Genomic DNA, 24,542 nt, shown 5'->3' with positions numbered 1-24,542 from the left:
GATCCTTGCTATGTTTCCGTATCGCGTGAATGTCAAACAAATCCGGGTCATTAGGGTTCGTCGGCCGACCGCCCTGGCTCTCCCAATACTCCAACAGCGCATCCGGAGCGTCCTGGTGCAGTTGCGCTTCCGGCTCCCACGTCACGTCGCCCTGTTCCCACTCCACCTCAATCTCAATCGAGTTCCCGTCCCAGCGGTAATCAGTGAACCGCGTAAACGTGTACTCATCTTCACCGGCAACGTCGCTGCGTCGAGGGGCTTTCGTAGCCGGACTCATTTTCTGCGTGTTTTTCCTGTCTGGCGACTTCTTCTTGGGTGATTTTGTAGGTGTAGGGGGCACGTCTGCCTCGTTTAATATCTCCTGCTGCAGGCCCAACGATTAAATTAGCGAAAAAAAAAAAAATGATCCGTGCGCCCATGCTCAGACCGTTGGAAACCTACGAATCGTACGGATCGCTCGTCCTTTTGCTCTGGCAGCGACTTCCTTCTCAGTTTCTTGGTTGAGAGAGCTGATTTTGGTCCAGGTCGTAGTGGCGAGGAAGCTAGCTCTCTGTCCTGGGATGCCTTGCGAGGCGAAAATATCGATGCGAGGATGCTATTCATGGCGGCGACTTCATTACCGAGCGCAATGGAAGAGGTTCGTATCACGGAGTAGTTCCTTCCAGGATTCAAGAACAAGGTGTAAATGGTGTAATTGCCATCTTGCCGTCGCACAAGATGTTGTGTTTTCAAATCGGTCAGCCGCGTGCCGTCAGTCAACTAAGACAAGACAGCCACTGACGCGTTGGACGTACAAAGCGCCACCAAAGAATGCGGCCCCACGTGATGCTCAACTCGCGGCCACTAGTCCTGCACGGGCCCCACTACCGGCGTCCAAACCAGGCACAGATCCACAACTCGCCAAACCCATGTTTTCGACCGCGAAAGCGCAAAAAAAAAAAAAAGAAAACCACTTTCCCACGCGATTGAAGGATGGGAATTGTCCAAAAATATTGGGTCTGGCCGGGGATTGAACCCGGGACCTCTCGCAAACAGATGCTTCGGGTGTTACCCTAAGCGAGAATCATACCACTAGACCACCAGACCAGATCAAGGATTCTGAACGAATCACGTGATGAATTGTTGTTGAGGACGTGATATTGTATTGGGTCTTAAAAAGGGCGGGCACTGGGCAAGGAAATGGATTTGGAGGACTGGTAATGGCCGAGCAATGCATTGGATGGTTAGATCAATGGTTGGTTTGGACTGAAGTCGGTCCTATTCCCTGGTTTGTTTGTTTCTGCTCAGACCGTCATAGAGTTGGTTGTCTTCCCGCCCGAGATGTGTGTTCTGGTTTTAGGGTAGGGCATTGAGTTGGATGAATTTATTTTGACTTGCCGGTGATTCGAATGTTTGCGACACAACCCTGTGCATAAATAAATTTACAAACATGTATAGTTTCCGATTGAAAGCGTACAGTCAAAATGATAATTTATTTGGCTACCTCGTGGTTGTATGAGCGGAACACACATTACCACGAAGGGGTTCCGCCAAGGGCTACGCGAAGCACCCCAAACGTAAATTTGCAGGTCAAATAGTCATCTATAAAAAGCGATTATTTACAAAGCTCTTTTCATTATTAATAATTAAAGCTCTTTTCATTATTAATAATTATATTTAACACGCGACAAACAGTCGTCTTCAATTCTGCCCGTCAAAGTGGCCGTGCCCCCAAATGGCACGACCATAGTGTGTCGGGCCTGCAACACGTCGTGAATCAATTGGGCCTACACTATGTCTTAATATAGTGCCCTGGGTACGTAGGTAGTAGACCTCCCAGGCATTACGAATGGTTGGATGCTAACCCTTCACGCTTGAAGCGGTGTTCCTAATGCCTGCGATGAACCCATGCCATGAGCGGAACGACTTCAGACGGCAGCCCGCGCGTCAAGCTGGCCGAGCACATGCACTTTTGAAGGAAGACATTCCGGGCGTGTGCCGCGCGTAGTGGGTTCTCTGCGATTTATGGCATCCCTTCAACCGCTCTGCTAGTGGCAGTCGTCATGAACCTGAAGCGCAGCGGATGTGAAGCCTCGCGAGACTAGATGAAGATGCTCACTGTGTACCAGCCGTCTCAAGGGCTAAGTAGGTACCGAGAGTCTTGCTTCTCTAGTACGTCGCAATACTGCAGTGGCCACTCGATATATGGTTGGTAAGGTTTTGGGAGCGACTGAGCAAGATTCTTGGTCCACGATATAATGGTCAGTTTCCGGCCTGGGCATTTAGGCTCCTCCTCAAGCGGAAGGCAAAACCGGCCGAGGACATAATCAAGCAGGAACATGTGAATCGCCAGTAGTTGTCCGGTGTAGTTTTCCGGATTAACAAAGGCGAGAAATTCTTGGTTACCAAATGTCGACGGCATCATGTACAGAGGGACGAAATGCAGCCAGGCTAAACAGGTATTAGCATCTCTTGCCTATAATTGTATGGCTGACTCCTCTTACCAGAGAGCGAAGATGTCTTCAGTGCGTCTATGCAGCTAACCATAGTCTCGAGGTACTTTATTTCATTCACCGTTTGGCAAATAGGCTTCATGGACAACGCAGAAGCCTTGAACGCCTCTATCAGTTTGAGATCCTTGGGATGTTCTTGCACCATCTCATTCAATGCGCTGACATGACCTTCCGGGCTAAATGCTTTAAAAATGGACGCGTTAAAGTCGGGAATGATGGTTGTGGCGACGAGATTCCCCCCCCTCGTCATCGTCATGTATTCCACCATGCTGTCAGACATCAAGGACGACTGTGTGAGGAGGCAAATAACGGTAGCGAACAAGGCATCGGCGTCGATTGGCTTTTGCGGCGGCTTGTCCAGCTGTTCATTAACGAGTTTAATCGCGGCGACACGATGTTGCAAGGCCTGTGCTTCGTAGTCTATGGTACAATTCTTGGACAGGTGTGAAGCTCCAAGTCCAAGGATAGCATGCGCAAGGCATTCGTACTACGAGTAGGAGTGTTAACATTGGCTAAAATGGGGGGAAAATGCAAGGGCTTGCCGGTTATTGGCAGAATAACATGACAGACAACTACTCACATTGTAGGACATGGCAGCACATTGCGCCCAAACCTTTTCCCCCCGCAAAGGAAGTGTTGGAAACCCGGCTGTAAGAAACTGATGATAGAACCGCAGATCAACAAGGTTCAGAACCGAAGGATTCGGCCGAATTGTTGTCTGGGAGCCAGATGACGATGGAGTTGTCGGATACATGCACGACAAGCCCAGACGCCTGCACGGGGAACACTCTGGGCGAAGCTCGTCACACTTGACTCGTCGTCGCTTGCAGCTAAAGCATCCCAATCGCGATTTGAAGTGGCCCCGACGACTCAGCGCTTGTCGAGGCGGAGCAGCAGATTTGGCGGTGGTTTTCGCCTCCGGAGATGAGCCGTGACACTCGCTCGAGCTGTCAGGAGGTGTGATTGCTTTCTGGACCATTTCGACGGAGGCGTGCGTTGGCGCTGGTAGGCTGTTGTCTCTCACCGCTTGGCTCGTGGTCTAATAACCTCGAGCTCGTGGCGTCGATGGGCGTGAAATATTGACGATTACAGAGAGATAGATGGATGAATGACCGCGCCCGAGCTGGCGCACGAGATAGACGCCTTCATTCAGCGACGACGGGGCAGGGCAAAACTGATCGGACGAGAATGTTTGAGGTGCTTGAAGTGCCAAGCCAGATCGCACAAGGTGGAATCTGCTGGCGGCAGTTGTGTGGAGGAGATGGGCTGAACCAGAAGGGTCTAAGTACCTAGGTACCAAGGTATAGTGGGGCACCAGATTGGATCGACAAGATGGACAAGAAGGCGTAACATACATTTGACTTTAACTCGTCATGTAAATTGATAGCTATCTAGGTATAGTTTCGACGTTATATAGATATTAATGATAATAAATGCAAGAAAGGCTGCTCATGCCACGGAATTTTAGGTCAGAAAGCGAAACCGAAGCATCATTTGCTTTCTTGGTACCAGGAACCAATGGACCGCATTGGGTCTGGTCCAATGTTCCCTCCTGTGGTGGTGGCATCGGCGGTGAACCGGCATTCAGGCACATTTGATGGTATGTCCTAGAACTAGGTTCGAGCATCCGCTCCAAGCCCATGTTTTGCCCTTACTCCACGTTTCAATGTCCTCGACCGTGACTCAGCGGAGCAGCATGGGGCGTTTGCATCGCTGAAGGCGGTCCACAGATAGGTAAGGAATCCAGCTGTGAATATTGGCGTAATCGTCGCATTCCAGCGGACAGTCGTTATAGTCTGCCTCATAAGCTTCAATATCGCCAATAGGTGAAGGGTCGTTGTCGGACGCAGGTTCGGTAGCTTGAGTTCCATCGATATTGATCGGTGCTTGCACAGTGTTTAATCTCCCCAATGCCGTGACAATGAGAAGTATTGCCACATTTGACTTCATTGCGAGCAAGCACACAGCCCCAAAAGAAGGAATCAAACAGAAACGGGAAAGATAACTATGGTGTCTGTTTGGATTATGCTGCTACAATCATGGTTCCAGTAAGCGAAACGGCTCGCCTTTGGCTTATATGATGGACCCCTTAACATATTCTTTACACCAACTCTGGATACCAATACCGTGATGCTGCAGTAAAAAGATTTTCAGAAGATCAAACATGCATTCCTATCTTGCAAGTTGCCCCAGTTGCGATGCAAACAGGGGTTTGGCCGGGTGCATGTGTTCGCCAAGTACCAATCATTCCTAATAACTGAGATATTACAAATATGCCAAGAAATCATTGCAATCATCCGCTTAAAATCTTCAAAAATATGACAGGTGTCGTCACACGGGACGGTCCGAGAACGCTGCCCTTGTCACAGTTGTGAGGGCTTCTGTTTAGACTGGTCAAAGGGAAAGCGTTTGGCTGGCTATTTTATACATAATACATAAATACATATATGGGATATAACGTTCCTCATCACACTGACTCGGGATTGCTTTCAATTCTCCGGATACCAACGTCCCGCGTCCACAAACCCCAAACACAGGATCAATTTGAAAGCCTGTCCGTTCATTATTCGTCCCCTGTTAAAAATGCCGCAACTCGTTGATATCACATATTCAGAAGAGGTTACAATCGCCGCTGTGAGGGACTATTATGACTATCTGGCCCGAATGTACATGGACGATACTTGGGTCAAAGAACCACCTGAAGAAGGCTGGCCGGCCATCACCGTCGACTACATGCGAGAACTGGGAAAATCAGACAAAGTAATCTCTCTGCTCAAACACTTGCCATATCTGGCATGTACCACTCAACACTACGAGGCCCTGGAAGCCGTTCCATATTGCGCTTTTGCTGACTGGCCAATGATGACGAAATGGTACCCCTCCGGTCCCAGGTCAAAGTCAGCCAAAGCCCTGACTGAGGGCATGTCTGATCACGTACCTCCTCATGTTGTTGGCCTAGTTGACGATAGTGAGGATCGGGCGGTGTTCCTACTCGATACAGAGCTAGGAATCGTGCACTGGGTTGACTGTGAGTCTGAAATTATAGCCGGAGCTTCGCGAGACGTTATCGACGATGACGCATATGATTATGCATCAGAGGAAGAGGGCGACTCCTTCCGCGGAAATGCCGGAAAATGGGCTATTGATGACTTTTTCGAGGTCCTCAAGGGCTTATACCGGCAGCTTAAGTTCATTCCTGTGGCCCCAAGGAGGGTAATTAGCGTGTATTCACAACCCGAGAAGCCAGAACAATGGGACATGCTCCAACGCATTTATCGAGAGCATGGGTGGCCGGATATGGAGCGCTATCGGAAGGAAGAGTGTATGGATGCCATACAGGAGGCATTGAAGCAGCATTACCCTGATGAGCTGTACTAGTTATTTTGTAGATCTAGAATAAACTTTTCCATCTTATACAACTTCTGATGACAACACACAACGCGGAGCATACATTATCCACCCAGTGAGGACAATGTCTGCCTCATTGCTTGAAGTAAATCCCATCGTGGAGGAGACAATACTTGTGCAGAATAGTAACAACCTGGTTTTGTTCCGTGCTCCGTACTGAGTCAACAGAGAGAGTGGCGAGCAAGGAGTATCAAGTCAGACGATATGGCAAGCCCAAAGCTCGTTGCTTTGTCAGTTTCCAATTCCTAAACAAAATTCTATGAAGCCCATCGCTTAATTAACAGGGTGTAACAGGGTGACACGGTTTGACTCTGGGGATCTATTCCAGTTCTTGGGGGCCAGCTTGATCCCTCGCATTTGTGATATGTGATAGGCTTTGTTATGCCACCGAAACACCCCTCCAAACCCAACCAGCGAAATGACTCGTACCTTGTCTCTTGGCATCAACGGAATCACTTAATCATGGCCCGCAATGGTCCGCTGCAATTATGAATGTAAAGAGCTTGCTTGCAGGCTCGGCGCTCCACAGGCAAGCATCTCACCGTCGGCAATATATATGTTTCCCGTTGGGGTATCGACCGAATAAACACCTTTGGAAGTGGATATCTCTCAACACAACCTTGACGTTCCAATTTCATCCGCGGGAAATAATTCGTCAGGCCCTGAGTGAACTTTTTGATTATCCTCTTGAAAGCCCAGCCGCTCTTCGTGTGGGATATAAATACAGTGCTGGCAACTACCCTGATCTCACCACCCGCAAAGACCCGACAATTGTCCCGCAACAAGGTAATGCAGTCACATTAGCCTTAAGCATGATGATGTTCAAAACACTTGGTTTTGCTGCCGCTGTTCTTCTGTTAGTGGTATCAGCTGAGCAAGCCGCCATAGCCCCCGTTACAGTTGCAGCATTCAGTCATTTGAACAGTCGAGGCTCGGTGCCAAAACTGCCGGCTGGCGAGAATACGACCAAGGACTGCATCTGGTGGATTGAAAACGATGGATCAAAACCCTGTTTGGACATTCCCGGCTATTGGGGGATTTCCTTTGTAGACTGGTTCGTCTGGGTATGTATACATTCCGTTTTTTTCTATTTCTGAGATTTCAACATGCACACACGAGCAAGAGTAACTGATTTCTTCGCTTTGCAGAATCCTTCACTTACCCCTGATTGCGACAACTTCTTAGTTGGTCGATCCTACTGTGTCAAGGCAAAAAGCGTTGTGTCGACAGAGACGTCGACTGCCAGCGGCACAACTCCTACCGCCCCTAGTTCGTCAGTATCTATGTCAGGGCAGACCTTATCCCCATCTACAAAGCCTGCAACGTCTACAACATCAATATCAACATCTACAAAAGCTTTCCATAGTAAGACTATCGCTGTGAAGATGTTGGCGTGTCTTCTCCTAAGTAAATATATCTTGCTATAGGTATCGCCACCCCCACAGCCAACTCAACCTGAACTTGTCAAGGATTGTAACAAATTTCATTTCATACAACCTGGCCAATCGTGTATTCAAGTTGCGTCTGAAAATGGCATCATGATTGAAGATTTCTCCCACTGGAACCCAAAGGCAAACTCTGGCTGCTCTGGTTTGTTGGTCAACGCATACTCCTGTGTTTCTGTTCATGGCAGCTATGACTTTACTGCTACTGATGACACTCATATTGACCGCTACCACCAGACCATGCCCTTGACTCCTTTACCAGACTACCTAATTCAATGTTCCGTCTGTCTCGTTCCCAGCTGTCATCACAACTCTGTCGCTTTCAAGATTAAACACATCCCCAACACGCTGCTACAGAGTATAACGAAACATGGCCTAAAACACAGGTATTAGTTAGCGCGGATTTACAGATTTATCAGTTCAATCGGAAGTTCTTACATTGTTCTTGTCCGTCACGTCTTCAAACCCCTGCAATTCGCCCTGTCTTTTGAGATCTGCGACTTCCTGTTCCGAGCGCCCTTGAAGCAGAGCCTCTCGCCTTTTATTCTCTCGCACATAAATCAGGCGCAAAATCTGATTGAGCGCGAAATTAATGCAAAAGGCACACAGCATGGCAATAATGCCGGACTTATACGTCGGAGCTTCATTGCTCTTGAAGAATTGGGGTCCTGCAATCTGTCCCACACAATAGCACACAAACACCCAGCCGTTGGCGACAGACCTCTTTGTGCTACCGGCAATGTTGCAAGACAACAGTCCAAGGATGATCAAAAATCCGACGGGATACGTTCCTACAAGCCAGACACCGACAAGGCGGCCCCATTTATTATCATGGTGAAGATTGTTGATGAGGCAAGTGCCAATGATCTATTGAGAAAACGTATTGTCAGAATTATTTGGTGTAAGTATCAGCGTCTTTACGGACTCACTGCTGGTATCATGGCAACACTGCCAATATGTAGTCGCGAGCTTGCCACCTTGCTTGTAAAGAGACCTGATCCAAGTTGAGCAACTGTTTGGACAACCGACAACGGCAGCTGCACCAAGATGGTATTGATGGGACTGAACCCAAGACCTTGCACAATTAGAGGACCAAATGTTAAGCCACCACTACCAATGGCATTGACAAATGATATCAGCCCAAGAATGACCACTGCAGGATCGACAATGGCCTCGACAATCTGTTTGCTATCCAGCTTTCTGTTACGGCCGGTTCCAGTCTGGTTTTCAGCAACACGTTGGACGGCAACAACCTTGTCTTCGTCGTTTAACCACCTGGCAGTGGCGGGACCATCTGGGACAAAGAGAATAAACACTACCCCCCATACCACCGTAATGGCACCTAGAATGATGAAGATGTATTTCCATGGCGGCAAGCTCCCTGAAATATGGCCAATGGCATACGCCAACAAACCGCCGACGCAGCCTCCCACACCAAGGAATGATATCCAAAGGGCCGATCGTCCAGCTTGTTCCGAACGAGACCACCAGATTCCGGTGACAGCGACGAAGCCAGGCGAGATGGTTGCTTCCGTCATGCCCAGGATGAACCTGACAGTCGCAAGGCCTGCAAAGCTGGAGCATGCCGCCGTGGTCATGAGCACACCTCCCCATAGGATGATGTTGATGCCGAGGAACTTGGAAACGGAGAACTTTTGCAGAATTACCACGCCAGGGTATTCGGCCAACAAGTAGCCAAAGTAGAACACGCTCGCACACCAGGAGAATTGGGATCCATGAAGGTTATTGTCTTTGATAATGCCGTAAACTGACGAATATGCAAGCGAGGTCTTGTCGATGAACTGCAGAGCGTAAGTGATGCACAGAAATGGAAGGATGTGCAGGTCAATCTTTCGAAGCACTCGTTTACTGGCAGCTGGGTCAACTTGCCCGGCCGAAATGGCCATGACTGCTAGATCACCAGCTTCATCTTTGATGTAGTGCGATTTCTTTTCATCGTCGTTGAAAACAGTGACCGGCACAGACTCGGCTGCATCAACTCGGTCGGCGTCTGCCGAACCCATATTGGAGTGTAAGTTGTGGCCTTCAACACGTCTCAGCAGAAGAATGGCTCAATACAAGACTAGACTTGAACCTCGAGTTCAAACTTCCACAGCCGTATTTGAGAAGAGAAGGAGAGACTGTTTCACAAAATACATTCCACTCTGAGCTCGTTATTCCCCCCACCTCTTTTGAAAGATAACCGTCGCTACGAGTGAATTGGGGATGTGGGGGAACATGTTCGCCGGGACCGGACTGGTGGTATCAACGGGACGATAAACAACTTCCGTTTGGCTTGACTTGCTTAACTGGTGCATTTACAGGTGGAGGAGTGCCACCTCAAAGTTGGAGGCGTCGGTTAGACCCCGCGCAATATCCGGGGTAGGGTTATGGTTCCACTGCAGCTTCAACTCCGGTTCGCTGTTTTGGTGTTGTGGCTTCTGCACTTTGTGTAGCCTGAGGTCAGGGAGGAGTTATGTCCGTCGGGCGGAGAACACCGGCAGGCAAGACATTGATAACAGTTGCCCGCCTCCTCTTTGGAGTTGTCAAAACTACAGAGTAAAGCGTCAGAGTCAGAAGTTCCCAACGAGTAACCTCAACATGACCAACTTTTATGAGCATGAGGATGATGGGTTCGTCGTCATCTCCACCAACACCTGTCAATGCTCGGTGACACAAGCAAAAGAACCGAGACTCTTGAGGGCCATCAGCAAAGTTGCCGACGAAGTTGGTCAAGAATTTTGGCCAATCAATGTTAAGATTCATGACAATCCCGAATTAGGATACAAGGAATTCATCGCCCATGAAGCTCTCACTACGTTTATGAAGCGTCGGCCAGGATGGAAGGTCACGCCTTCTGCATATGGGATGAAGACGGCGTGGGTGGCGGTCTACGATACTGGTAAGAAGGGAGCCGTGGTATCATTTAACGCAGAAATGGGTAGGTTTCTTCTGTTGGAGTCAAGCGCCATATTTACATTGACCACACGCTAATGTTGAGAGGCAGATTGCTTACCTGGGATCGGGCACTCTTGCGGACACAATCTCATTGCCAGCGCATCAGTAGTTGGTGCAATAGCAGCTGCAGAGATAATGAAGGATGAGAACCTCCCGGGCAAGATTGTACTTTTCGGAACCCCGGCAGAAGAAGGTCTGTTGTGCCCAGTATCTAGCTCGTCGTATGGAAATACTGACCTACATAGGCGGAGGCGGCAAGATTCGTCTACTAGAAGCAGGCGCATACTCAGATCACAAAGTCGACATCAGTCTCATCTCCCATCCTGGAATCACCCCCGATGCCGCGCGGATGCGTACAACAGCCTACGAGCAATTCAAGGTAGAATACTACGGCCGTGAAGCGCATGCCGCTGCCAACCCGTGGCTTGGAATCAACGCCCTGGACGCCCTCATTTCAGCATATAATAACGTCTCCATGCTCCGCCAGCAGAATATGCCAGGCGACATCGTCCAAGGCTACATTACCCATGGCGGCATCGCCCCCAACATCATTCACGCGTATGCCTCGGGGCAATTCGTCGTGCGGGCCAGCACACAGTCCCGTCTGGAGGAGCTGAGGAAGAAGGTATATGCTTGTTTCGAAGCCGGCGCCAAGGCAACAGGTGCCAGAATGGTACTCACCAAGGGCGGAGCATACAAAGACCATATCCCGAATGAGGTGTTGGCGCAGTCGTACACTCGGTACTTTAATGCGCTGAATCCAGAGCACATGATCTTGGGGAATGCGGAACTAGACGAAACTAGAGGGACTACGTTGGCGAGTACCGATCAGGGAGACATGAGTTATGCGATGCCGAGTTTGAGCCCAGAGTTTTATATCAGACCAGGTCCGCAGGGACAAGGGCCACATAATCCTGAGTTTGCGGAGGCGGCGAGGACCAAGGATGCGTATGAGAAGGCTGTGAGGGTTGCGAAGGGGTTGGCTGGTGTGGCGGTGGATGTGTTGGGTTCGAAGGAGTTGCTGGAGAGTGTGAAGCGGTCGTGGAGGGAGAGGATGGATACTGGTGGCCAGTTGTATGAGGCGAGTTCCATGTAGTAGGAGTATCAGAACACTTTAGCATCAGAAATACCGCTACATATATGTACACAAGGTTGGCTTTGAACTTGTCATTTCAGTTTGTCGACTGTATCCCATCACTCATTTATTTGGTCCACGACCTGGACTGGATGCATTGCAAGCGAAGCTTATCCAGCGAACACACACATATCCTATTCCTCCAGATCCCGGACACCCACTACTGGAAATTGTTGTCGAACCGCTTAAAGGTGTATCCGATAAAAGGCAAACTCAACTCCAGCGAATCCCCCAACGGCATCTCATCGCCTTGAATCGTCAAAGCCTTAAGTCGGCTGGCACTGTCAGTCTGATCGATCTCATCTGTAGGAAAATACCTCGTATCGACATCAGAAGCCAATTGCGGCTCAAATGGTGCTCGAATACGGCGTAAGCTATCAAACGGAACTCCTCGAAAGAAAGGATGTGCTTTTATTTCATGCGCGCCACCACGTCCAATTCGGTCCGCAGGATCACAAATCAACCTAATCTGTCAGCACCAAAATAGCTACGTAAGTATAATAAACTCACCTTCGGATAAGATCTTCAGCGTTCACACTAAGCTGAATATCATCAGGAAAACACAAAGTCTGCTTCCAGTTCATAATCTTTCGAAACGTGGTCACATCATCCTCCGCACAGAACGGCGGCCATCCAACCAAGCACTCGTACATAATCGCACCAAGGGACCACCAATCGCAGCTAAATGTGTAACCGGCGCCGGTAAACATCTCAGGCGCAACGTAGTCAGGCGTTCCAACAGTAGAGTATGCTATTATCCTCCTCGACTGTCGCCACTCGTTGATCTGCGACCGATTGCTCACAGTAAGGTTGATCTGGTCAATGGAGACTGAACTTCGGTCCCTTGGTTTATCGGACTTTCCCTGCAGTCCCTTCTCGGAGTAGCGGTCGTCCCACAGGCGATTAAAGCTGGTGGACAGGCCAAAGTCAGTTAATTTAACGTGGCCGCCTCGGTCTAGGAGGATATTGTCCGGCTTGATGTCTCTAGATTGTGTTAGTGGGAGATATGTCTATTTGAGGGTTAGCATACCGATGGATAAAGCCCAGTTTGTGAACTGTCTCAATGGCTAATATGCACTCTGCCATATAAAACCGGGTTATATCCTCCGAAAAGACCTCATACTTGATCAGCATGCTCATTAAATCGCCACCGGGTAAAAACTCCATGAGCATATAGAGGACATGCGCATCCTGGAAGGTGGTAAAAAGCTTCACAACCCAAGGACTATCATCCTCTGCTAAAAAGTCGCGCTCTGATCGAACATGAGCAAGCTGGTCCCTGCGAACCATCTCTGTTTTTACCAGAGATTTCATCGCGTAGACCTGGCCGTTTGTCTTCTTCTGCACTAATTTTACTTCGCCAAAGGCTCCCTTTCCAATCACTTTAATTGTTTGGTAGTTCTCCGGCTTGTCTTTAGTTCGCAAGAACCGTAGGTATTGCCCTTCTTTCCGGCCAGCGATGGACCAGATCTGACCTCGCCTTTCTTGGCTGATGTTTGGTTCCTGCAGTCTTTTTTGAGCCTCGCTTTGTCTGCGTTGATTAGTGCGTGCAGCGTAGTGTAATGCCAAAGGCAGTGAGTCGTTCACCTCTGATTCCTCTCTCTAACCCGCAGAATACTGTCCTTGAAGAATGCTGTGGTTTGTTTGGAGCACGTTTTCTGGCTGTTGTTCGCATTGCGACCATATTTGCCGGCATTTTTCTCTGGAACTGGAGCGAACAGTCCCGGAATAGCTGGTTTCCAGTGTGCTTCCAGAGGCAAGGTCTGAGTCTGGTTATCCATTTTCGCTGTCTTGATGCTGCGGTACTGGTTGGTGTGATGGGATGAGTATGTGCTGGTGAATGGTTAGTTGAAAATCGCCGCTGGATCTGCCCTCATGAAAAGAATCATGTTACACTCAATTGAGTGGACTCTGGTAGACCCAATTGTGAGCTACAATGCTTGCGGTGGAAACGTGATTGGAGGGAGCGGCTTCGTATTCTTTGCATGACATGCATGCATTCAGGTTGTTGGTTGAATGCTTCTGGCTAAATCAGCCACCGTGCCCTGCATGTAAGGCGGAAGGTGTTCCAAGGCCTCAATAATTGTTGGTATACCAAGACAACATTCTATAGGGGGTTGGCAGTGTCACCAAACATATTTCCATTCATCGTATTACTGTCATTGCAGCCGCTCACACTGTGGTGAGGATGCGGTCATTATAGCCGAATCTCTAGGGGATCCTGGAGACAGCAATCGGTAATTTAAACTATAGGAGTGGATCCAGATCCCAAAATATATGATAATGAGTCGTGGTAACTGTTTAGTTCTGTTAAAGTAGTTGAGTCCTCCTGTGGTTGTTCGTACCACTTAGGGCGACATCCTTCGTTGTACCCGTCGCATCATCTTCGTCGGCAGAGCGTACAGAGTAAATGGAAGACTATTGATGAGTGCTTTCATTTCTGGTAGCCATCTAATTAGCTGGTACTTTGTGAAACTCTGAAATGCTGTGCTTGGGCTCCAAGATACCACCAGTAAACCATAGCTGAATCTCGCTTGTGCTAATCTCACATGCTGAAAGGATCAAGTTGTCAATGTCCCGATTGGCTTTATCATCTTTGCTCCCGAACGGCAAACACTGAAGCTAACTCTAGATATCGCATCTTGTAAACAGAAGTTAACTAGTCAGCGTAATAAAATGGTAGAGCGCGACACGTCTGTTCCAGGCATGCATGTGTATCACCCAGCAGCCAAACAGTGAAACAGAAGCCCTCAACATATGTTTTTCTGCCTTGATGGGTAACATTGAAAGTTTAAAGTGGTTTAACTTCACAGCATTTTCTTGCATTTCGACGAAACCAGAAGTCTCCGAGCTCCCTTACAGCCGTAACTGAGAGTGACCACATGGCCGCCCAATCGTCTTTCGAAACTTCCTCTGGGCATTGATCAATCGAAGTAATTCATTCGGCTATCGGCAGCCAGCTCACTAGAGTCCTCAGCCATTAGATCGCCATTAGGCTAGTCCTGTCAAACGACTTTGTTGCCATCATGTCATACAAGACACTGCGTGTGTCCTTCACAAAAGGCCAGTATCCAGCTGTGAGAAACCACCAGCAATTGCAATACGCCGAGTTAGTAACACAATGTATGGTCGTGGTCTTTATTACGTCGCGACCGAAAAAAAAAATCTAACGTTGAAAATCTCAATGAATGGTTTTGGTATACCTGGGGAAGCGGAGTGGGAAGCAAGCTAGAACTAAAACTTGCGCCGTTTGCGGTGGTGAACGGTGAACTACATTACATGGTAACAAATACTTGACATTTTTGTACAAGAGCAACTTGCATTTTATCATATTTCCGACATCGCCAAGAATAGACATGAATGTGGCCGGCCACGTTGTGCAGAAGCATAATGGCCGCATAGCGAAGTTACCACTGCGAGCACTGATTCTACTGAACGACATGGAAGCTGGTCGTAAAGGAATGTGCCACCAGAAAATGGACTCACTGATCGTAACAAATCAAATGCATTAACTGTGCAATCATATTATAATCAACTGAACCACATTTCTCGCTCAGTTCCACGTCTTCGGGACCCTCGGGCGCATCCCATGAATGATCCCATCAAATCCTATCAGCTTACCAAGCACCGACGTAATGACTGACTCCGACGACCCGTCAGAAGTGGCTGTTTGACCACCAGCCCACAAGATGGACCAACTAAAAACAATGAACTGAATACAGTGGACATTGAATCATTGATCTTGAGCCCCAGGCGGAGACTAGTCACTAATCTGACATCGGGTGCTCCTCCCGTGGGCAAGATGGTGCCTTGCGGAGTTTGAAGCGGATTCCATGACCATGACCATGACCATGACTATGACCATGTCGGGACTCGGGATTCATTGTCCAAATTCCCAAACTAGCAGCTGGATAACTAAACAATCCGCTAGCAGGCAGGGTAAAAGGGATGCACGCCCATGGACATTATTTTCTCAAAAGTTTTCCATTCAAAAGATGCGACCGGCTGTTGATGACATCTACCTTTCCTGCTCGTCATAACTCAAACTTAATCTGACCGTTGAAACTCAACGGTGCAGCAGCACCAATGGCGAGTTCCAACGGCAACGTCGCACACCCGACGAACCGAATCTGCGACAACAACACCACACCCAATAGCGACACAACCAGTGAGACACGCATCAACCGTACCGACAATGGCTACCGATACGATTCGTTCCCCGGGTACAACACCTCAAACGGCCGAGCAGGAATTCCTTCTTCGGGAGGCAAATCAAGCACGCGAGCCCTGGCGCCAGACCTCCTCCGCGGTCTTCTCATGATGATCATGGCCTTTGACCACGCCGCACTCGCCCTTCACACATGGGAACATGGAACAGGCCGCGTCGCCGAGGCAGATGGCCAAATCGTCCGCAACTGGAACTTCACCACCGCGTACATTGTGCGCACGCTCACACACCTCTGCGGCTCGGGGTTCACGTTCCTTCTCGGCATGGGCGTCGTATATCTCGGGAGATCGCGCACAAAGCTTGGCTGGTCGCCCGCCCGGCTGGCTCGGTACTTTGCCGTGCGGAGTGTGGTTTTGACAGCCGTGACGATTGCTTTTGGGTTTCTTGTCACGGGGGGACAGCTGTGGTTTATGAATGCGGTGCTGTTTTCCCTGGCGGTGGATTATCTGCTCGCGGGCCTGCTGTGGCTGGGTATCAGTAAGACGGAGGTGTTGCTCGCGGGGGCTATTGCGAGGACGAGGAAGGATGCTGGGGAGACGACGGAGGATAGTGACGATGATGGTGTTTCGCAGCCTTTGCTGAGGGAGAGGGAAGCGTCGCGGACGACGGAATCGTATGATGCGTTCTTGTCGTGGAGTATTCACAATGTGTTGCTCGCGGTGTTGAGTGTGGTTACTATCTTTTGGAATATCTGGCTTAGTGACGATGGCGGCGTCTGTTCCACAGATAAAAAGAACGTCTCGACACTGACAAGTCCTTCCAACCCCCTTCTCCGCGTCTGGTTCTGGGTCATCATGGAGCCAGGAACACACATCATGTCAGGTTTCCCCCCGATGGCATGGCTATCATTCGCAATCCTGGGTATGCTCTACGCGCGCATCATGACCGCCAGACCATGGAGTCGTCAAGCCTCCGTCATGGGCCACATCCTCGGCGCAATCGTCTTCTCAATCCTCTTCATCCTCACGCGCGTCCTCCACATCGGCAACCTATCAGAAAACTGTCTCCAAACGCCCGACCAAGCGAACCGCCCCCATCAGAACCCGTACCTCGCGTCCCTCGCATCCTTCTTCTACGTCGTCAAGTACCCCCCCGACGTGGCATTCTTCGCACTCACCATGGCAGGGAACCTGCTCCTCCTGGCCGTCTTCACCGCCATCCCCCCACGGATAGCCAAGCGCTTCACCATGTTGTTGGACTTTGGAACCAGCGCCCTCTTCTTCTACATTGTGCATATGCTCGCGCTCTTTGGGTTCGGCATCCTCGCCGTGGCGGTGTTTGGGCACGAGACGGATGTTCCTGATCCGATGGACCCGTCCAAGACGAGGGGGATTGATAATTTGTTTGGGTATTTTGGGTTTTGGGCGGTGATGATGCTGGTGCTGTGGCCGGTGTGCAGGGCGTATAGTCGGTTTAAGAGCGGGAAGGCGGCGGATTCGATTTGGCGGTTTTTTTAGATACTTTACATAGATTAGTAGGATACTTGGGACTGGTTTGTGGTTTTATTTGTTAATTGGCGTTTAAATAAACTCTATGACCATGCGGTTGAGATGAGAAGTTGATATTGTGAGTGAAGATCAAGTAGCCGGTAACGTGGCGGGGTTGCTCATTGCCGAGGCCTTATAACCGGGCACATCCACGTCTCATCATCAATTGATTGCTCTCAATCATCTACTCAATTGGCATCAGACAATGCCAATTGGTATTCAAACAAATGTAATACTCATAATTCCCACATTCCAAGTCATGAAACAATTGCTAACTTCTCACAGCACTGTCATGTTGGCGCGCATTTCACGCTTTGGCACGCGCCATTCTCAAAGCCTTCATGCATTTTCCACATCCTCAGCCCGATCAGCAGATTATGAAAGCACAATAGACAACCTCCGACACATAAATGGCGACACACGCATCATCTACCAAGGTACGTCCCCTCACATCCCACACAAACACAGCTAATAATGTCACAGGCTTCACCGGCCAAGCGGTATGTTACCCACCATCCACAAGGTATCAACACTGACAATACCCAGGCTACGTCCAATGCCAAAGACACAATCTCGTACGGCACAAAGGTCGTGGGCGGCGTATCACCCGGCAAAGGCGGCAAGACGCACCTCGACCTCCCCGTCTTCGGGACCGTAAAAGAGGTACGCTCCCGATACCCATACCTCATAACACTCTTTAACACAACCAGGCAATGGACCAAGTAAAACCCCACGTCAGCGCGGTATTCGTGCCCGCCCAATTCGCCGCCAAAGCCATCATCGAAGCAATAGAGGCAGAAGTCCCGGTGGTAGTATCCGTAGCGGAACACATCCCCGTCCACGACCTCCTCCGCGTACAGGACGTCCTCCGAACGCAGAGTAAATCACGACTAGTCGGCCCAAACTGTCCCGGCATCATCGCCCCGGATCAATGCCGCGTGGGGATCATGCCCTTTCGGCAATATAAACGTGGCTGCGTGGGGATTGTCTCCAAGTCCGGAACGCTAAGCTACGAGGCTGTTGGATCGACTACGGCAGCAGGCCTGGGACAGAGTTTTGTGATTGCCGTGGGTGGTGATCCCATGCCAGGTGCGTTTCACATATCGTATCGTCAAATATTGTTTAAGATGACCTGACATGTGTAGGCACCACGATTGTCGATTCACTGAAGGTGTTTTTTGAGCATGACGAAACGGAGGGTATTATTGTGATTGGCGAGATTGGCGGCGAGCAGGAACTCCGTGCGGCGGAGATGATTGCAGCGTATAGAAGGACGACTAAAAATCCGAAGCCGATTGTTGCGATGGTGGCGGGACAGACGGCGCCGAGGGGGAAGATCATGGGCCATGCGGGTGCTGTGCTGACAGCGAGGGATGTGACTGCTGAGGAGAAGGCGAGGGCTTTGCGGGAGGCGGGTGCGGTGGTGGTGCCTCATCCGGGGGTTATGGGCGTGACGATGAGGGAGTTGCTTGGTGTGTGATTGTTGTGTAATGGTGTGTAGATCTGATGTTGTATGGCGGTGGATGAGTTGTATGAGATGGTGGATAGAATCTGCTGTATGGCGGGATGATTGTATAAGATGGTAGATGGTATCTGTTGTTGTGCGTATGGCATGACTACGGACCAAGGAAATAGCCACTACATTCGCCTAGCAAAGGAATACTCTGTGATTCAGAGAGTATTTTAAGCTGTATCCGTTGACTATCGTGATGTTGCAGCCAGTCGAAACGGTGACGTTGACGCATCGGATTGCTCTTGTGTCTAACTGTGCCTCGATGTGTGTGATTGTAGGCAGGTGGATAACTATATCAAGGAAATAAAGACGGCATTCGCTCTAGCAAGGGACGACTCTGTGCTTTAGAGTAGTTTCAGATTTATCATTGACTATCATGATAATGTGTCAATTGAAGCATTCATTTCTCCTAATTCTAACTGTGCCTTCATACCTGTGATTCTGGAAGCGACTTCATTCATGAAATGTGGCATTCGGCATTATACCCATTCTAAAATAAGCTTCCCTGCATCAGCCGTCCTACTTATACGCGTATTATAGTCCGGCAACATCCGTAATTCCCACAACCACCAGCAAGTAATTTATCCCGACAATTTCTCCGTCCACGAATAACGCAATTCCTTCCCAGATCGGCAGCCCCCAACGAACCTGACCATTATTAATATTCCCCATAAATCAAGCCCTACAATGGGCTGTGCCATGACGATTAACTCGGCGAGCTAAGAAAGGTATCTGCGACACTCCCCGAGCCTCCAAATGCGGAACCTCCGCTCCCACCATAACTTGGCAACATGGAAGCGGAGACTCAACCCCGGAATATTGGAGAATTGACTTTCGATTAATTGTCCACGAGACGGGATGTCCAGCACGTCATTGGGCCGTGTTGACACCCATTTAGACTTATTTGCCTGCCGAAGTCTAGTCCTGACAGGGACATCGGACCGGGAACCCGGCCTGAGAACGTCAATACTCTTTCTTTCATTGACATTTCTTTTGAAGTTCGGTACTCTTCTGATTATACATGAACCTTTGAGTCATGCCGTCGATCCACCAACAATTACAAACCCGTTGATCTATGCCATGCCAAAGGCGTAGCTGCTCAATTTAAATACATCAATCTTCATCAATTCCCATCAGTGTAAAGCCACGCATCAACCGCACCATGTCTTCAACAACCACAATCTCAGCCATAGAGCTGCAAACCATCCCTCTCCCCATTGAACCTGCTCCCACAAAAGACAAAGAACCGCAGACACCCGTCCCATCATCGGCATCTCTGCTCGGCGAAAATGGCGGCACCGAACCCTGTGCTACCCCTGCCATCACCGCTGCCGAGAGGTGGAACGAGTCCCGGACGAATGTATATCGCATAATGGCTTCCTTTTTTTGCTTCCTAGTCATGGGGGCTAATGATTCTGCATACGGTGTAAGTTCCCTCGCTCTCTATTAATTCACCACTAACGAGTATAGCCTCTCATTCCATACGTACGTGATGCTCTATAACCACCCCAGCACATCTAACAGCAACAGCTCGAAAAATACTACGACCTAACTTACATTGTCGTATCGCTCGTCTTCCTCTCCCCTTTCATAGGGTACGTCTCCTCCGCCCTACTAAACAACTACCTGCACCACAAGTTCGGCCAGCGCGGCATCGCCCTCATCTGCGGCGGCTGCCACACCGCCGCGTACACCATCATCGCGCTACACCCGCCGTACATTGTGCTCGTCTTCGCCTTCATCCTCGCCGGGTTTGGGAACGGCGTCGCGGACGCAGCGTGGAACGCGTGGGTCGGCAACCTCGCCAACTCGAGTGAGCTGCTGGGCTTTCTGCATGCGTTCTACGGCGTAGGCGGCGTGGTTAGTCCGTTGATTGCGACGACGCTCATCACAAAGGCGAATTTGGAGTGGTACTCGTTCTACTACATGATGGTATGTGTTCTTGTTGGAGGTGTAGACGTAGCTGACGACTGGTAGATTGGTCTGGCGGGCGTGGAAACAATCGTGCTGGCATCGGCGTTTTGGTCCTCTTCTGGCACGGAGTACAGACGCATATACAAGACGAATGAGCTGGAGAGGGAGATGGGTCTTACGGAAGCGCTGTTCCGCATGCCGTCTGCGCGGGTGTCGTGGGTAGCTGCCTTTTATCTCTTGTGCTATGTTGGCGTGGAGGTTGCTCTTGGAGGCTGGATCGTCGTGTTCATGCTGCGTGTTCGTCATGGTGAACCCTTTGCAAGTGGTATGTCGGCTGTTGGGTTTTGGCTCGGCATCACGGTTGGTCGTGCGGTGCTCGGGTTTGTTACGCCTCGAATTGGCGTCAAGTTGGCTACTGCTGTGAGTTCAACATCCCTTCACTACCAGAAGAATGTATTAACTCTTGTAGCTGTATATCGGTGCGGCCGGCGCTCTCGAACTCATCTTCTGGCTCGTGCCGCAGTTTTACGTGTCCGCCGTGGCAGTCGCCTTTCAAGGCTTCTTCATGGGCCCCCTGTTCCCGAATGCCATTCTCGTGGCGAGCAAACTACTCCCGCGACAGCATCACGTTGTGGTCATAGGGTTTGCCGCTGCGTTTGGAGGCTGCGGCGCGGCTATTCTGCCCTTCTTGACGGGTATTCTTGCGCAGGCCAAGGGGCCGATGGTCCTGCAGCCGATTGTGCTGGCGTTGTTGGCGATTATGATGGGGATCTGGTTCTGCTTTCCTCGTATTGGGAAGAAGGAGGAATAACGCTGCGGAAAGATACACAGAGAAACGTGGTTGGAATTGGATAACTGGCGTATATGGTGGACTTGCGTGGATTTAGTACATAGAAGGCGTTTGTGTAATTAGAACCGTCTGAACAATATAAACAAAATCACGGGGAAAGCATATGAACATCATGCAGAGTGATACACAAAAATGCTACGCCCGCTACATTTACAAGTCCGGCACAGGATCAACCGTCTTCACCACCCTCGCTGGCGACCCAATCGCCACAGAAAACTCAGGAATCGACTTGGTCACCACGCTTCCCGCACCAATCGTACACCCCTTGCCAATAGTCACGCCCGGCATGATGGTCGTATTCCCCCCAATCCAACAGTCATCACCGATAGTCACACTCTTGGCGTACTCGACGCCATCTCGACGAGACTGCACGCCCGTCTCATGCGTGGCAGCGAAAATGGACACAAAGGGACCGAATTGCACCCTATTACCTATCTTGACGATACCACAGTCTAGAATCACGAGGCTTTGCTGCGTTAGATAGGTAAGCACAGAAGAGGGCGAACATACTTGAAGTTGGAGTAGAAGTTTTCCCCAATGGTAATGTTGCACCCGTAGTCAATGTTGATGGGGGGCTCGATGAAGGCTCCCTTGCCGACTCTTCCAAAGGTAGACTGCAGCATGGCGGTGCGGTCTGCGATGAGGGAGTCGGAGGTGGCGTCGTCGGGGAAGTGGGTGTTGTATTTGTGCATGAGGCGTCTTGCGCGGTAGCGGCCATCTACGAGTTCTTGGGCCTGGGCGTCATATCTGGTCATGTTAGGTGTGCTGTGTGAGAATGGGTTGGAAGGTGTCGTACAAGACTCCTGATATCATCTTTTCGTAGTCTTCGCACCAGGGGACGTTGGAGAGCGTCTTGGCGAAGGCGATGGTTTCGGGGTCTTTTTCTGTGCTGGCCATTTTGTCTATAGTGAGGAGTCTAATGAGGTTATTTACAGAGTATAAAGGAGTGGTATGTGTGTGACAGTGCTGTTGATGTTGTGGAGGCGAGGCTAAATATATTCTGAGATGAAGCTTGAATGTTGTCGGGGAATCTGACATGGGGCCAGGGTCGTTCCATGTCTGTGCCCGACTTCCCCGTTAGTGGAGCTACAGGGGCAACAGTGGCCTGTCGACGCCCATGCAGGCTGCAGGCGCGCTAAGGCGGGGCAATAGTGGCATTCAATGATTTGGTGGGCAGTCCAGTGTCGCCGGACCGACAAAGTTGGGGGTCAAGATGCCACATGCAGATTGACATGTCCACAGTGAGGCGAGCATTTCTTCCGACGATAGCCCACAGAATTTCCGAGTGTTGGTATTCAATTTGCATGATACCAGACAGATATGTGCCAAATCCGACTCTCTTATGTACCTAACTATACAAGTTCAATGGTGAGATCCAGAGCAGTCCTTGTCTTCAAGTGAGAAGTTGCAACACTCGCAACCCTTGTCAGCTACCAGCACACTGCTCAACAACCACCGAATACGTTTCTGAACACATTGACACTCACAAAACAGAAAGAGAGAAAAAAATAACCATGTAATACTCTACGGCAATATATAATGCCCCCCCTAATCTACCGCCAGTTCAACCGCCCGCCTCGCCGCCTCCCCGAAATCAGACTCAACCACCAACCCCAGATCCGCGTCCTCCAACTTCAACACGTCAGCAAATCTTCAACACAATCCGCAAGTCAAACTCACCATTTTCAGCCCCTTTTCAGAATTCGTCCCCTGCAATCTCACCACCATAGGCACCTTTATACCCAACTCGCTCGTCGCGCCAATAATCGACTCGGCAATCATGTCGCATTGCGTGATCCCTACACCATTAGCACCCTGCCACACCGTCTCACGAAATACATACCGCCATATATATTGACCAGAATAGACTTGACCCTCTCATCCCGCGTGATGATGCGAAACGCCTGTATCATGGTATCCTTGGTCGCCTTGCCACCCGCGTCGAGAAAGTTGGCGCTCGCACCGCCATGGAATCCAATAGCGTCGTTTGTAGCCATTGCCAGTCCTGCGCCGTTGACGACGTTGCCTATATTTCCGTCCATTTTGACGTACACAAGCCCGTGTTTCTCGGCTTCCACTTCGTCTTGTACTTCTTGCGTCTTGTCGCGCAGGGCAAACAGCTCTTCTTGTCGTCTGGCGGCGGCGTTGTCGAATGTGAAGTTTGCGCTTAGACTTGTGAAGGAGCCGTCTGGCGATTGGGCCAGGGGGTTGATTTCGAGGTGGGTGCCTTCGCGGTCGAGGAAGATGCAGTACATTTGGGTGAGGATCTGTTTCAAATTTTGCGATTCGCCGGCCGTCATGGTGAGCGTCTTCTCGATATTTTGTACGAGGGAGTCGCTGATGCCTTCTGATAGGCCAAAGTTAAAGGTGAATACGCTCTTGGGGTGTTCTTGGAGAAGAATTTCCAGGTCGATTCCGCCGTTTTTCGAAATGATAATGGCAGGGCGGTAGTTTTCACGGTCAATTGTCATGGCGAGGTACCATTGTGAGTCGTAGGCTGCCGTTTCTGTGATGTAAAGGTTCTCGACTACATGGCCATTAGGGCTGTTTTGCTTGGGGAGAAGAGTTTGGCTGAGCATTTTGGCTGCAACTTCGTGAGCTTGTTCTGGAGTGGAAACGGCTTGAACACCGCTTTTCACATCTCTGCCCATGACTTGGGCCTTGATCATGCACGCAGGGCCTGGGATACATAATGGTTAACGAATGGTTGGTTCAAGATGTATCGATTGTACATACCAAGCTCTTGTGCTGCAATTCGCGCTTCGTTTGCCGTCTTTACTGTCCGGCCGCGAGGCACACGAACGCCATACTAGAGCCGTCAGTTTAACTCACTTTAACACCATTAAAGTCCATACGTCTCTCAGAATATTTTGTGCCTGGTACTCATGCAGAGTTAATTGGCGACTCTGCTCCCTCGGAATAAGCTGGAGAACGTTAGTGATAACACACGGCATGAAATTGGCGATGACACCTACCCTTGGGGCTGCCCTCCAGAGCCGTTGGGAGAACTTGGAGCTCGCCATCATGTTTCTTACACGAGAAGGTCCAAGGTTGGTGATGAAGTTGGGAGAGTAAGCGCAGAGCAAACGGAGCCTGAGATATTGTCACTGCT

At 49.9% G+C, this 24,542-nt stretch overlaps 10 protein-coding genes and 1 non-coding gene across 11 annotated transcripts in view; 4 read left to right on the top strand and 7 right to left on the bottom strand.

Moving 5' to 3' along the window:
• VFPPC_10560 (hypothetical protein) overlaps nucleotides 1–603 on the bottom strand; it is a gene marked incomplete at both ends in the record, with an annotated part of 5,507 nt that extends 4,904 nt beyond the window's left edge. The window contains 2 exons of the mRNA XM_018288904.1: nucleotides 39–364; nucleotides 442–603. Coding sequence (XP_018138030.1) covers nucleotides 39–364; nucleotides 442–603 — 488 coding nt within the window. The remainder of the gene's footprint in view (nucleotides 1–38; nucleotides 365–441) is intronic.
• Nucleotides 604–994: 391 nt separating this feature from the next.
• Nucleotides 995–1,086, bottom strand: VFPPC_17344. Its single transcript has one exon. It is a non-coding gene; the product is annotated as a tRNA-Pro (tRNA).
• Nucleotides 1,087–2,113: 1,027 nt separating this feature from the next.
• Nucleotides 2,114–3,471, bottom strand: VFPPC_10558 (C6 transcription factor; the record flags this gene model as incomplete). The annotated part of the gene is made up of 3 exons (XM_018288903.1): nucleotides 2,114–2,430; nucleotides 2,484–2,979; nucleotides 3,073–3,471. 3 exons carry the CDS (start codon nucleotides 3,469–3,471, stop codon nucleotides 2,114–2,116), a joined length of 1,212 nt encoding a protein of 403 aa, XP_018138029.1.
• Nucleotides 3,472–5,075: 1,604 nt separating this feature from the next.
• On the top strand, nucleotides 5,076–5,870 carry VFPPC_14785 (hypothetical protein; the record flags this gene model as incomplete). Its single annotated transcript, XM_018292553.1, has 1 exon — nucleotides 5,076–5,870. The coding sequence occupies one exon, from the start codon at nucleotides 5,076–5,078 to the stop codon at nucleotides 5,868–5,870; it is 795 nt and encodes a 264-aa protein (XP_018138028.1).
• Nucleotides 5,871–7,696: 1,826 nt separating this feature from the next.
• VFPPC_10557 (allantoate permease) lies at nucleotides 7,697–9,369 on the bottom strand (the record flags this gene model as incomplete). Its single annotated transcript, XM_018288902.1, has 3 exons — nucleotides 7,697–7,720; nucleotides 7,784–8,212; nucleotides 8,275–9,369. The coding sequence occupies 3 exons, from the start codon at nucleotides 9,367–9,369 to the stop codon at nucleotides 7,697–7,699; spliced, it is 1,548 nt and encodes a 515-aa protein (XP_018138027.1).
• A 577-nt stretch (nucleotides 9,370–9,946) lies between these two features.
• On the top strand, nucleotides 9,947–11,399 carry VFPPC_14784 (peptidase M20D; the record flags this gene model as incomplete). The annotated part of the gene is made up of 3 exons (XM_018292552.1): nucleotides 9,947–10,286; nucleotides 10,353–10,496; nucleotides 10,549–11,399. The coding sequence occupies 3 exons, from the start codon at nucleotides 9,947–9,949 to the stop codon at nucleotides 11,397–11,399; spliced, it is 1,335 nt and encodes a 444-aa protein (XP_018138026.1).
• Nucleotides 11,400–11,598: 199 nt separating this feature from the next.
• VFPPC_10556 (serine/threonine-protein kinase cot-1) lies at nucleotides 11,599–13,219 on the bottom strand (the record flags this gene model as incomplete). Its single annotated transcript, XM_018288901.1, has 4 exons — nucleotides 11,599–11,902; nucleotides 11,949–12,422; nucleotides 12,469–12,969; nucleotides 13,026–13,219. 4 exons carry the CDS (start codon nucleotides 13,217–13,219, stop codon nucleotides 11,599–11,601), a joined length of 1,473 nt encoding a protein of 490 aa, XP_018138025.1.
• A 2,305-nt stretch (nucleotides 13,220–15,524) lies between these two features.
• Nucleotides 15,525–18,633, top strand: VFPPC_10555 (succinate-CoA ligase (alpha subunit); the record flags this gene model as incomplete). The annotated part of the gene is made up of 6 exons (XM_018288900.1): nucleotides 15,525–17,014; nucleotides 17,439–17,590; nucleotides 17,637–17,653; nucleotides 17,700–17,816; nucleotides 17,864–18,242; nucleotides 18,299–18,633. 6 exons carry the CDS (start codon nucleotides 15,525–15,527, stop codon nucleotides 18,631–18,633), a joined length of 2,490 nt encoding a protein of 829 aa, XP_018138024.1.
• Nucleotides 18,634–19,828: 1,195 nt separating this feature from the next.
• On the top strand, nucleotides 19,829–21,391 carry VFPPC_10552 (major facilitator superfamily domain, general substrate transporter; the record flags this gene model as incomplete). Its single annotated transcript, XM_018288899.1, has 5 exons — nucleotides 19,829–20,092; nucleotides 20,137–20,151; nucleotides 20,197–20,598; nucleotides 20,644–21,000; nucleotides 21,050–21,391. The coding sequence occupies 5 exons, from the start codon at nucleotides 19,829–19,831 to the stop codon at nucleotides 21,389–21,391; spliced, it is 1,380 nt and encodes a 459-aa protein (XP_018138023.1).
• A 189-nt stretch (nucleotides 21,392–21,580) lies between these two features.
• On the bottom strand, nucleotides 21,581–22,327 carry VFPPC_10551 (trimeric LpxA-like protein; the record flags this gene model as incomplete). The annotated part of the gene is made up of 3 exons (XM_018288898.1): nucleotides 21,581–21,896; nucleotides 21,941–22,177; nucleotides 22,227–22,327. 3 exons carry the CDS (start codon nucleotides 22,325–22,327, stop codon nucleotides 21,581–21,583), a joined length of 654 nt encoding a protein of 217 aa, XP_018138022.1.
• A 651-nt stretch (nucleotides 22,328–22,978) lies between these two features.
• Nucleotides 22,979–24,453, bottom strand: VFPPC_10550 (Succinyl-CoA synthetase, beta subunit; the record flags this gene model as incomplete). The annotated part of the gene is made up of 6 exons (XM_018288897.1): nucleotides 22,979–23,062; nucleotides 23,111–23,229; nucleotides 23,274–24,110; nucleotides 24,167–24,239; nucleotides 24,286–24,354; nucleotides 24,406–24,453. 6 exons carry the CDS (start codon nucleotides 24,451–24,453, stop codon nucleotides 22,979–22,981), a joined length of 1,230 nt encoding a protein of 409 aa, XP_018138021.1.
• Between the last annotated feature and the right edge of the window lie 89 nt (nucleotides 24,454–24,542).

This window comes from Pochonia chlamydosporia (assembly GCF_001653235.2).
Source record: "Pochonia chlamydosporia 170 chromosome Unknown PCv3seq00009, whole genome shotgun sequence".
NCBI classification, from domain to species: Eukaryota; Fungi; Ascomycota; class Sordariomycetes; order Hypocreales; family Clavicipitaceae; genus Pochonia; species Pochonia chlamydosporia.
Note: the sequence above shows the minus strand (reverse complement) of the source record. Positions and strands in the feature narration are given on the sequence as shown.